Genomic DNA, 12,853 nt, shown 5'->3' with positions numbered 1-12,853 from the left:
AAAACAGACAAGAGGAAAATACAGAACAATAAAAGTACATATATATTTCATAAAAGGCTAAAATCTAAAAAAAACATCAGAAAATAGATGAGTAGACATATACTTTTCTCATACGGTTAGTAGGATAAAACTCATTTAACCAACATTTAAGAGAGACCATTATCAGGGATTTTCCAACAGATTGAGTTATTTCTGGATCAGAATCTGCTAACAATTAAGATACCACCCAGAATTCAGCAGGAAACTGGTGTCTAGTTAGAATAGGGGTCAGCCAAAGAGCCCTGGGGGCAGTCCAGTGAACAGAGAATAACAAAAGAGGCTGAGGTTTGTACTCTGAATGGTGTGCTGTTCTTCCTAGGATTGGGTTTGATTTGAAGGTTGGGCAGAACTTGAGAGCTACAATTCCAGCTGTTCTGTGCATGTTCTGCAGGTGCTGACTTTGGATGCCTTGTCCATGACCTACCCCCCAGACACCATCTGCAGCGCTGGCACAGAAGCCATCCAGCAGTTTTTGTGTGAAGGTAAGATTGACACCCTTCAGAGTTTGAAATGGAGCCCACTATTGAGAAGACATATCACACACCTCTGAATACGAAAGAGTTCTAGCTCTGTAGGGATGCAATCCTACACTCATATCCTTGGATCTAAGTCTCATTGGATTAAGCTGGACGATTCCTTAATTGCGCAGGTTCAATCCCTGGCAACTCAGAATCTCAGCTTTCTCTGTCAGAGACCCTGGAGAGCTGCTGCCAGCCAGAGTAGACAATACTGAGTGAGATGGACTAATAATCTGACTCCATATAAGGTAGTTTCATATGTTCAGCTTCAGAAAACAGATAGCAGTGGTCCTCGGACAAAATAAGGGCATTCAATTGTGTACTTTAATTTCAGTGGACAGGTTTGTTTAGGTGTGAAGCCGGCAAATGTGGGATTATCCCCGTTTCTCTTTTCAACTCCATATGGTAGCTTGGATTCACAGTCTTCTCAAGCCCCCCAGTGGGCTCCATGGCTCTGCAGAGATTTGAATCTTGATCACCTTGGTCCAGTATGCAGGTTATGAGCTCTGAACCATACCTGTACTCTGAGGTTGGTGGAATGATGCGTTGCATTCTTTGTCCTTCTAGAATCTGGAATTGAGTATAACTCTCCGTCTCAGTACTTACTTCCGGTGTTGGAAAGCGATGGCGGAGAGACTTCAGTGGATGGGGTCAGCAGGACCGTTTGTAAATATGCGAACAATGAAGCCGAATGGCAGGTGAGCAGGGGGCTGCTCCAGGGATGTGGAACATCTCTCCCAGTCAGCCTTTCCCCACCTTTTGACCATAGAGGAGCCCCTGAAATATTTTTCAAGCTTTGAGGAGCCTTGGAACAGGGCCAAAAATGATGTCAGCTGGCCACACTTTCCTGCTTCGCCCAAGGAGGGCTGAGGAGGAAAGAAAGGAGGTGGTTTGATGCAGGAGTAGGCCTCCAAGCTTTAGCATGCAATAACACCACCCCGTATGTCAATGGAAGTGGCCAGTTCCCTGTTTTCATGGCAGTTTGTGGAATTCCTTCTGACCGAGTCCTTTAAGGCAGGATGTACGGGAAAGGCTGGGGCACCCCTGAAGAGCTTTTACAAAGCCCCAGTAGTCTAGGGAGCCCTGTTGAGAATCCCCACTCCCAGTAGACTCATCCAAGCTAGTGGTAGCCATTCTCTCGCATCTCTACTTAAAGAACCTTGGGTTATTGGTGTTGAAAACGCTTCCTCTGCCTGAGCCCCTGAGGAGCTGCTGTCCGTCAAAAGAGACAGTTCTGTACTAGAATCACCAGTGGTCTGGCTTGGTATAATGCAGCATCAGTTTTCTTTCCTTTCTCTTTTTTGGCAAGCGCTTTAAGTTAAATGCAGCATATAAACCAACTTTGAGATGGTTTGCCTTTATTTTACTGATGAAGTTGGGAGAGGCCAAGGAGTGGAGACTGATTCCTAGGTCACAGCCTGCTTTGTGGGTCTTACGGATAAGGCCCCAGAACCCCACTAACTATGCGACGTCTACCTCCCATCTCACATATGGGTTTAGGGGCTAGAGGGTTGGACTAGGGAGACCCAGGTTCTGTTCTCCACTCTCCTTGCTGGGTGCCTTTGGGCTAGTCACACTCTCAGACCACATGGTTTTTGTGAAGACGGAATAATGTAGTACACCACCCTAATTTCCTTAAGGAAAGGTTGAATGAAAATGTTCTGGCTAGGACAGCCAATGCGTACTGGTTGAGAGCCAGCATGGTGAAGTGGCTGCAGAGAGAGCCACAAGCCAGCTGGAAGCTATGATAGAACCCTAGAGTTGGAAAGGGGCCATACAGGCATCTCGTCCAACCCCCTGCTCAATGCCAGATCTGCCTAAAGCATCCATAATAACTATCTCAACAGCCGCTGCTTGAAGACCACCAGTGAGGGGGAGGCAGTGATAGCAGTCCCCCAAAGCAGCCCATGCTTTCTGGACTCTGCCTTGGCTTCCTTTTATAGCCACCTAAGGATGTTATGGTTGCTGCCCACTGGACTAAGACCAGAGGGCCATGAGCTCCTGTCAGAATGCCATTGTATACCCTCCCCTCATAGGTCTGCCTCATTCTGTGGGTTGAGTGAGGTGCCCACAGTGTGCTCTTTTGGGCTCAGGTGTGGTCACTCTTGCTTCACAGCATAACAATTGGAGCTTGTTCCCTAAGCTGGGTGGGTTGTGATTGATTAATTTGTTTAATTAATACCTTGCCTTTATCCCCATTGAGGAGCCAAATTGGTTTACGTTGGACTCCTCATCTCTGTTTTAAACTCTCAACCACTCTGTGAAGCAGATTAGGCTGAGAGTGTGTGGCTGCCCCAAGGTCAGCCAGCAAGCTTTCATGGCAGAGGAAGGAAGGGTTTCCCAGATCCTAGTCTGACACAACACTGCAGCACATCAGCTCTCAGAATGCCCATAATGGTTCACATTTTCCTTCTGTTTGTGCTTCCTTTTCAGAACAAATTTATGGAATATGAGAAGCGGAAGGTACAAAGTCTTTCTGGCCTTCTTTATGGCAAATCCGCCCAAGCCTTCTGTTGCCAGCCTCTGTGAACAAAGTCTCCTGAAGCTCTTGAGGAGAAGAGTGGTTGTTCTGGTGCAGAACCACAGAAACAGGGTTGGAGGAGGGGTGGGAGCTCTTGAGGAGAAGAGAGGAGTGCTTGTTCTGGTGCAGAAACCACAGAGCCAGCATTGGAGAAAGGGTCAAGCCCTTGGCTAGGTGGCCATCTGAGATGAGTTCTTGACTTGGAAAATGGAAACAATAAATAGAACTAAAGCCCTTTGCACATCTAAATATGTGGTGGTTCACCATGTCTCAACTTATCTGTCTGTCTTATTGCTTTCTCCTCTTGAACTACTTTGCTGGCACAAATGGGAGAAGGACTGCCCAAAATTTGAGAAGGTGGGGCAAGTGATTAAGTGTGATGGAGTGACTAATGTCAGATTGGGACTGGGAATAATTAGGTTCAAATCCACACTCCTTGAGTGACCAGTCTTATTCCAACCTACATCACAAGATTTTTTGGGAAACAAAATCTAGGGAGGAAGAACTACATATACCCACCTTGGACTTTTTGGTGGAAATATCATAGTTTTTCATACTGGATGTTCTGGGTTTCACCATCTGCAGAAATTGGCTTAGTCCTCACAAGCAACAAACGAGGAAGGAAACTTATTTCTGGGCTGTACTACATCATGCTGCTGGTAGGCATTGTATGATGCAATACTTCTAAAAAAAATACATACTCCTGTAAAAATCCCATTAGGGCAATGAGGGAAGTTCTTGACTGGTTTTCTCCCTTATGTGCTAGGATTTAAAATATATAATCATGCCAGCCTCTCAGGTAGTACAATCCCAGTGCAAGTTTATTGTCTCTTCTGCTTCTTGTGAGAACTTGGTCCACACCTTGAGGAGTTGACAAGAATGGCTTGAATGTGTTGACAAAGTTCTTTGTTCTCTCAGGAACAGAAAATGCAGGAGAAACTGGAGTTTGAACGCTGGTTAGACCTGGAGCAGAGGGAGCAGGCGCAGTTGATGCAGCAGAGCCAAACCCAAAAAGGGGAAATTCTCCAGAATATGAAGGCGGTAATGATGTTTGTGTTTATTGACTCTTCCATTTTCCCCTCTCAACTCTTTTTCTATGTCTCCTGTAATACTGTTCACAGAGGCATATGGTTGAGGCCAGGGTGGGGTCCTGACATTCAATCTAGGACTCCCTGTGTCCATCTGATTGATGTGGTGCCTCAAATGCTGGCAGGGGCTCATGGGATATGTAGTCCATGGACATCTGGAGGACCACAGGTTGACTACCCCTGCACTAGGGGAACAGCAGGATGGTTGTCCCCCGGCTGAACAAGGGGAATAGATAGTGGTTTTCGCCTGCCGCCTTGGTATTAAAAAAAGATTTATTAAGGGGAATGCTGGACTAGATGGACCGTTCATCCAATCCAGCAGAGCTCCTTTTATGTTCTGCTTCCTCCTCCTTTGCCTGTTATCCTTCCCTACCCCCACTGTACACATGTAGAGTGTAATCTCCTATAATCAGAGATGGTCAATGATACTCCATAAAGCACCATGCACACACATGTACACATAAGTTCACATCCTCAGCATCTCGTACAAAAATAAGTGGTAGTAAGGCTAGGAAAGACATTTTCTGATATCTTGGACAGTCAGTAACAGGCAGCCAGAAAGCTCTAGGCTTGTTATTTAAGCTTTAAAACCACACCATTCTCTAGTAACAGATGGAATCCCAAGCCAGACTTCTGCAGAGAAATTTCTGAAAGAGTTCATGGGAGAGATGGTGCTTCCATATGATGTCCTATTGCCTCTGGAAAGCCAGCTAGGTGTAGTGCTTAGGAACGCCAACTTGTAATCTGCCAAGCCTGGTTTGATTCCCATTCCTCCACATGCAGCCAACTGGGTGATCTTGGGCTCGCCACAGCACTGATAAAGCTGGATACCAGCCACTCTCAGCCTCACCTACCTAATGGGGCGTCTGTTGAAGGTAGAGGAAAGGGAAGGCGATTGTAAGCTGCTTTGAGACTCTTTCTGGTAGAGAAAGGTGGCATATAAGAACCAACTCTTCTTCTTCTCTTGGCTGCAGGAGCAGATGAAGCTGGAGCAGGGTCTGTCACGACATCAGCAGCGACTGGAAGTGGAGCGCATGAAGCTGCTAGAACAATTGAAAGAGATGGAGGTGGGGGTCACCGGCCGAATCCAGAAACTGCTGGAAGAGAACCAGAGGTCAGAGATGTTGATGGGTGGGTATGGGAATTATGCTGTTAGTGATCCTAGCTGGCTTTCTTGAGTCAAGGCTCAAAGTATCTCACCGAGTCTGATTTGTTGGCGTGACCCCAGACAGATAACTGTTGGTCAATTGCATATAATTCTTGGAACATTTTGGCAGTTAGTCAGAAGCCACCCAATCTGCGATTTTGAGTGGAAAAGAAAATCCCAAGATTGGCTGCCATATGTATTTAGTTGTGGTTTATTTTTAAAATTGGAACTCCATTTTTTATTTGATTCTTGCGTTTTTGACAAGAGCAGCACTCTTTTATTGCCTGCTGATGGGGGGACTGAAAGAGATGTATGGGCAGGAGGGGACAGGTGAGAACTCCAGTCTAGGAGGAGGATGTTCTTCTTGGTCTGACTGTGGCCTGTTTCTGTCTTTCTAGGCAAAAACAGAACTCTGAAATTCTGAAATCCCTGGAGAACGATCGGTGAGTTCTTGTCTGTTCTTGGGATGGCTCTGGAAAGCACAATAACTGGGCCAATTCACCAAAATCTGGCCATTCCTCATTGCTTTGTCTCCAGCATCCGGCCATCAGCTTGTGAACCACCAAAGGCATTTGGCTGTCCAGGATGCTGGACTTGATGGACCTTGAGTTAGATTCAGCAATACAGTGATCTGCACAGGACCGTGAGATAATCAGGGATCTTGCTTTGATCATGCAGTAGCTGACTTCCCCTCATTGATTTTTAGGATCCGGATGGAGCAGCTGATGGCCATTACTCAGGAGGAGGCAGAGCAGCTACGCAGGAGGGAAGTGGCTGGTGAGCTTGCTGATGGGCATGTTTAGTAAGGCTCAGGGCCATCATCAACTCCTAACATGCACTGAGTCACCCATCCCCTTGCTCAGCAGAAGAGGTCTCCCTGTAGGAAGCATGTCCATTACCTGAGCTCCTAGCAGTTGGGTGTTTAGGGCTGACCTTTGAGCTCACACGGTGTGAAGGCTTGATTCCAGCTGTGCCCTGCCTTCCCTCTGATAAAGCTCCCCAAGCTTCTATTGATGAAATGGGTACATGTCAGGGTTTCTCCTCCAGCCATGCTGATCTGGTTCCTGTTGTCCAAGAGGCAGGCCTAACTTTCCTTTGCTCAGCCCCTCCAAGGAATAAGCTTAGCCCTCCCCTTGCCTTCTCTGCCAGTATTTGAAATAGTGAGGAGCAGATCTGAAAGTAATTTAGCTGGGTTTTCTTCCGTGGAATTGATATTGCTGCCCTTACAAAGTGAAGAAAGGAGCAATTTTCCAGAAGCTGCTCTTCTCGGGTTGAGGAGGGGCCTGGGCAGGTTGGTGATTCCCCGTGTTTTCTGTCCTTGCAGCTGCCATGCAGCAGATGCTGGCAGAAGCGTACAAGAGCAAACTCGTCCAGGTGGCCTTCGAATCACGCCGTCAAGACCTTGTCAGCCAGACTTGTACCAGGTACTGACAGAAAGTGGACTTTGAGGTCTTATTTCTTCCCTCGTCCAAGGAGCTGTAGGCAGAGACTTTTATTCATGACAGTTCATTTATTGGCATAAAATCTGGTTAAGAACAAAGAAAACTGAACATAAAAAAATAATAATTTGCCAATTATTTTTGATTTAAGAACTGTAGACAAAACAATCAGCCATAAGAAAAATGACATTGACACCCTTATCACTCAGTAGAAATTGCCAAACCAGATCTTTTTGATGTCATTTTTCTTTGTACATTTGGATATAAGGGTCATGACATGCCTTCACTGGGCCATGTACAAAGGGCAATCAAGTATAATGTGTTGAATAGTGTCAGGAATACTTAGTTCACAAGGGCATAATCTGTTTTCGAAAGCAATCTTAGCAACTCTCCCTTGTAGCACACTTGATGGAAAAGCATTGAGCCATGCGAGCATAAATGCTCTACAGTAAAGGGGGTTCGACAAATTATAGAAATAAGCTGGCATTATCCCACACTGCCTTGGAACTCTTTCTAGTGTTCCCAGCCAGCCTGAAAAATACCAGTCTCTGGTTTGGGTGTTGTTTGTTCTTTGTGACAGTTAGACTGTATGCCAGAAATTTTGGCTGGTTGCCTGAATCGTTTAAAAATAAAACCCAGCAGTGACATTTTCATTTGCACGTGAAAATAAGGTGCCATTTATTTATTAGATATTTATATCTCCCTTCCTCGCAAGGGGGCTCAGAGCGGTTCACAAGAATAATAAAATATAGTAATAAAAACACAGTTTAAAAATACAATTAAAAAACAGTCCTGCTCCCCCCCCCCCCCCCCGGGTCAATGAATTCCAGCTCTTGGTTATACTGGCCATCCTTGGTATGTTGTTTTCCCTTGGTGCTGTACAAGAGCTGTGCATGTGTGAGTTGTATGCATCCCCCTGCATTATAAGCGATACAAATTATGCCCACCACCTCCTTTGTCATAGTCAGCCAGGGGGCCAAAGAACAAACATTTGCCATTAGCTGTGGCCGTGGATCTGCTGCATTCACCAGGTTCCTTCTTCTTCTTTCCTTAAAATTTCCCCCAAACTGGCAACCTCACTTTCAGGGCCTCAAGTTTTGCTTTGATGTCCATCTCTCCTCCCAACCCCAGTTTGCATTTAGCACCCACAAACCAACCAAGATGATCTCAAGGTTGTTTCTCTTACAGCTTGGCGAAGATGGATGAGCAATTGCAACAAATCCTGGCTTGGCAACAGCTGGACCAGAACAAAGCTATCAGCCAGATTCTGCAGGAGGTAGTGCTGCGTATGGGCAGAACGTGGGCTGGCGCAGGGTAAAGGATATGGAGTGCACAATATGGGAGGGAATGTGCCAAAGCAGGGCTTCAAAGAGCTCAATCTCATGAAGCTGTTCCTCTAATGCAGGGGTAGTCAAACTCTGGCAGGGGCTCATGGAAATTGTAGTCCATGGACATCTGGAGGGCCGCAGTTTGACTACCCCTGCTCTAATGAAGCTGTTTCTCTGGCAAAAATACCTCTTCCATCAGAAGGGGGCTGTACCATTATCGGAACATATTTAACTTGTAGCTTTTAGTTGAAACTAGTTGTAACTTCTCATGTTCAGAGGCAGTCTTTGTCAAGCCAGTGAGCAGCAAACTACCAGGAATAATTACTTTTCCTATTTTTGGATTTCCTGGAAGCATCTATCAGGCTGGTCTAAGCTATTGAATGTTGAACTAGATGTACCTTGTACCTTGGGTCTAGCCCAGCATAGCAATTCTTATGTTCTTTTAGTACACCCAGGAAAATAAGAGAAAAGAAAAACAACCAGCCTTTGTGAGAACTTTATAACTTGAATAACCTTTCTGGGTGACTGAGTAAAGTATTCATTTTACATTTGTCAAGACTTTTGACTGGCTTAGAATATTTGAATAGTCTTAGATCTCTGCAGTTTTTTCCAAGAGGTCTTCTTAAAGTCATATATATATAAACAGAATGCAGTCTTCCCACACTTTCTCATTTCAGACTCTAGGTGGAAGGTTAAAAGAGAAGCCAAGCAATTCCCTAGTAGAAAAATAGCAGTTCAGGGAGGAGTCTAACATAGCCTTTTCTCTAGCTATTTATTTTAATAGTTGAAACATCACCCAGAGATTGAGTATGCAATCTCTTCACCTGTGTTTTGAATTAGTACAGTCCAAGGGAAGCTATACCACGTAATCCCCCAACCTAAGTCTTAGGCCTCTCTACTTATTTTCCACTGTTTTTATGCAAGGGGAAAGCAAGGCAAGATCCACAAATGCCTTCATCTGTAACTAAAAATAGTAGTTAAAAGTGGCTCTTTATTACCTGGACTTGAAAAGGCCTTGAAGATGGTCTGACAGTTGAAGGCTGTGTCGGACACGTGTATAAGAGCATCTTTGGGGGAGGACCCATGGCCAAGGGGCATAGTGTGCAAATGGTTCTGTTCCTGAGACCTGCAGTTTAAAGGTTGTTTTGCCCTGAACCTAGACTGCTAAGTTTACAGGGACCCTTGATGTTACCGGGAGCTTGGTATCTATCTCTTGCTGTCCCATCTTTTAGAGCGAAATGCAGAAGGCTGCGTTTGAAGCTCTCCAGGTGAAGCGAGATCTTATGCACTGCCAGATCAGGAATCAGGTGAGTGGAAATTCGGATTCTGCAGGGACCACGTCAAGTTTCCTCTCTGGCTTTTATAAGTCCAGTCCTGGGAATCCATTGTTGCAAGAGAGTGGAATTTTCCTGGCCTGCAAGCCAAGTCCTGGGCTTCACGCCCTTAGGACTGGTGAGGTATGCCCCATTCCTGGAAACTTCATTGCATTTCCATCCCACCTCAGAGAATGGCCCATAAATGCATGGACTTCATGATTTATGGTTGTGTTTTAGTTTCTGTCACCAACCTGCTTGTTCAGATCCATTCCGGCAAAAGGGAAGCACATCAGTGTGAGAGCATGTGGCTGCAACCCAACTGAGAAGAAGTGGATTGAGCTGTTGTTGCCAGAGGCTTGAGGCAAAAGAGTTTGCGAGTGCTTCAGTGATGTGTCTTCCCTCCCACCCACCCCTTCTCCTTTGGCTAACCGGGTTACTTTGGCCTCTAGTCTTGTGAACCTGGGAGAGGACTTTCTAAGAGGTGCTGGGCTGTCGTGGTGGCTTTGCTGGACTGTAGTGAGCTCTCGTTTCAAGTCAGAACCATATGACTTTTTTGGGCAGCTTACTGCTACACTCAGTATCTCTGGGAAGCATAGTAGAAGCAGGGGGTATTGTTTAGCTAGATCAGCATTTCTCAACTTCTTTACTGTTGAGAAACCCCTGAAACATCCTTCAGGCTTCAAGAAACCCCAGAAGTGGTGCGATCATGCAGAATATGGTTGGGAAGCATAGCTGTGTATGCACCCACCTGGGACTCCTCCCCACCATGCTCAGGCCGATCATTGGCCATTTTGGAAGAGGGGGTTGATATTGACCGCATATGGTCATATCGCTCAATAAGCGTTTAACTAACTTAAAATATATATTCAGAATTAATTAACTCCCACCCATTCATGGCCATCAAGAAACCCTGGTTGAGAAAGCCTGGGCTAGATTCAGTGAGTCTTTCCCCTTCCTTAGATCAGAGGTAGTCAACCTGTGGTCCTCCAGATGTTCATGGACTACAAACGCTGGCGGGGAATTGTAGTCCATGAACATCTGGAGGACCACAGGTTGACTACCCCTGCCTTAGATGATACACTGCTGGTCCCCTTTGGAAAGGCCAAGGGTTCCTGCTTCCCAGAATGAGGCTCTGTCAGGGCTTTGCCGGAGATGCGGCATCCCCTATGGAGACCCTGGAGGGGCACACTCCACCCGCCACTACATTCCAACAGTCTGTTGTGCCGGTAGAATGGCAGCTGTTTGATTGAGGCTCAGTGAGAAGCAACATGGCCTGTTAGGCTGGCACAAGGGGTCTGCCCTCCATTTTGCTGGGAGGTCCTGGGCTCTCCTTGGCCACGCTCCTCTTTTCCCACCTCCAATACACGATTCAGAGCCAACGCCTGCTGCTTTCCTCCTGGGCGCATCAGCTCACGGCTTATGTAGAGGAATGAGGTCGCTCATGACATCTACTCCTCACTGTTCAGGACTCCGTGTGACAAGGGAGACTAGCAGCACGCGCCACATCCCCCAACAAGATGGCACCTGCCTTTTTGATGCGGGAGTCCCCAGCTACAACTCTAGACTGTTGCCAGGGCAACAAGGGCAAACGCTCTTCATCAAAACATGCCTGCTTGCTAAGAGGCTGCTGCACTTGCCAAGCTCCTCAAGGCCTAGCGAGAACACAGGAGAGGGGAACAGTGGAGCCCCAGGCAGTTTGGTTGGGGCCGGAGCTGAAGCCAGTGACAGCCGAGTCCTTTCCTGTGCAAGTAAACCCCCCTGTTTCATCTTCTGCCTAGATTAAGTTAATAGAGAGAGAGTTATTGCAGCTGACTCAGCTGGAGGTAAAGAGGCAACAGCTGGACACAGAGGCACTGCAGGTAGGTTGGGCTTTTGGGGCCACTGATGTTGAACCATCTGCTCACGCTCGCTCTTCTCACCCCTCCCGCTTGGTGCTTGGTCAGGAGGTTGGGCGGGGCAGGGGATAGCTCTCAGTCCCGGTTTCTCATGGCTTGGTGCTTCCTGCAGACACACTTGCATTCAAAGATCTGGAATCCTCGGGAGGAATGGGCCTCTGTTGGATTCGGAGCCAGTCAGCAAAAGGAACCTCTGCCAAACATTTCACATTTTGCTACATGACTTTCGCTGGGTTTGTTTTGATTTTTGTTTTGTTTTTTTGTTTAAATATCCACTCAAGAGCAACATTCCAGAGAGCACCTTTCATCTCTCCCGTTGCATCCACACTGCTTAGTGGGTAGAGCCAGGGCTGTGTGTCTTTCAACGTTCCTAACAAATAAGATGATCTTGGATGCAGAATTCAGTCCAAGTATGAATCCTCGCTTTGACTTTGTGAAAGGGCAAGCTGCTAGTCCTCTGGGAGGCAGAGAAAGTTGAAAGTGAACAGCAGCAGCTGGTGAAAACTCTCCAGTGGGCTGGGCGTTTGGCAGCCCATGCAGCTGGCTCCTTGCCCTTTTCCTCCCCCTGTATATTTTGTGCACTTGCATAACATGAACATATCGCTGGATTCAGTTTTTTCTTAGCACAGAATTTTGTAGTTTGGGGAACACACAGCCCTGTGCCAGAGCTCACCTGGTCACCATCACACAAGCAGAGCTGCAGTCCAGGCTGGTTCCGTCTCCCTTTGATCCACTTGCAGTGGGCGAGTTCCCTTGTGGCGGAGGACCAACCAATTCTTGCCAAGCCCGTTTTGGTTTGACGTTTTTACAGGGGTTGAATGTCACGAGGTGGTGGCACACCCACCCTGCCCAAGCAAAAGCCAAGCTTCTCCTGAAAGCCCTGAGAAGGGGGCAGGCAGTCCCCCAGATCTGCTATAAGGACACTTTCCCAGATTAATGCTGTGCTACCTCAGAGGGCTGCACGGTATGGCAAAGGGTCGGGTGGGGACATTGAAGGTTGCTTAGAGCCAGACCAAAACGTCTCGCGTTGTGCTGTGTTTCAGGAGGCGATAACAGAACAGCGGCGAGCCCTAACCAGCCTCTTACAGCAACTGCTGAAAGAGAAGCAGCAGAGGGAAGAGGAGCTGCAGGAGATCCTGGTAAGAGCCCCAGTGCCAAGGCCTCTGTGGGTTCAGTATGTGGTGAAGCATGATCCCACTCAGGAGGTCAAGGGTGCTTTGTTTTCCTCCAGTCTGCATCCCCCTGGAGGGGAACCCCAATGATGATTTGTTTGGGTAGCTCTTTCAGATTCAGAGAAATTCTCATACATCCTTCTTGCCAGAACTCTGTAAAGTGGGCAAGTATTATAATCTGCCTGTGGCAGTTAGGCAGGACTGAGGCTGGAGGAGAGTGGCTCGGTGAAGTCCCACAGTCAAGTTCATGCCAGAGGCATCAATGAAATGGAGGATTTCCCAGTTCAGTCTCTGAACCAGCCTTGCCAACATTCAACTATTTTTTGTCTTGCTGACCAGGCCTGGGAAAGCACCCAGGGGTGTCAGCAGGTGCTAGAGTGTGAGTGAAAA

General features: G+C 47.0%; 1 protein-coding gene across 2 annotated transcripts in view; it reads left to right on the top strand.

Annotated features, from left to right (window-relative positions):
• LRSAM1 (leucine rich repeat and sterile alpha motif containing 1) overlaps positions 1 to 12,853 on the top strand; it is a 31,938-nt gene that overhangs the window by 13,070 nt on the left and 6,015 nt on the right. The window contains exons 9-20 of one of the 2 annotated variants that reach the window (XM_077306854.1): positions 431 to 521; positions 1,125 to 1,255; positions 2,991 to 3,020; positions 3,997 to 4,119; positions 5,141 to 5,280; positions 5,712 to 5,756; positions 6,020 to 6,090; positions 6,638 to 6,737; positions 7,941 to 8,028; positions 9,313 to 9,387; positions 11,175 to 11,255; positions 12,335 to 12,430. In XM_077306854.1, coding sequence (XP_077162969.1) covers positions 431 to 521; positions 1,125 to 1,255; positions 2,991 to 3,020; positions 3,997 to 4,119; positions 5,141 to 5,280; positions 5,712 to 5,756; positions 6,020 to 6,090; positions 6,638 to 6,737; positions 7,941 to 8,028; positions 9,313 to 9,387; positions 11,175 to 11,255; positions 12,335 to 12,430 — 1,071 coding nt within the window. The remainder of the gene's footprint in view (positions 1 to 430; positions 522 to 1,124; positions 1,256 to 2,990; positions 3,021 to 3,996; positions 4,120 to 5,140; positions 5,281 to 5,711; positions 5,757 to 6,019; positions 6,091 to 6,637; positions 6,738 to 7,940; positions 8,029 to 9,312; positions 9,388 to 11,174; positions 11,256 to 12,334; positions 12,431 to 12,853) is intronic. The other variant, XM_077306855.1, reaches the window with a different exon arrangement.

This window comes from Paroedura picta, chromosome 12 (assembly GCF_049243985.1).
Source record: "Paroedura picta isolate Pp20150507F chromosome 12, Ppicta_v3.0, whole genome shotgun sequence".
Classification (NCBI taxonomy): domain Eukaryota; kingdom Metazoa; phylum Chordata; class Lepidosauria; order Squamata; family Gekkonidae; genus Paroedura; species Paroedura picta.
The sequence above is the reverse complement of the archived record's forward strand: the minus strand, read 5'-3'. Positions and strand labels throughout refer to the sequence as shown.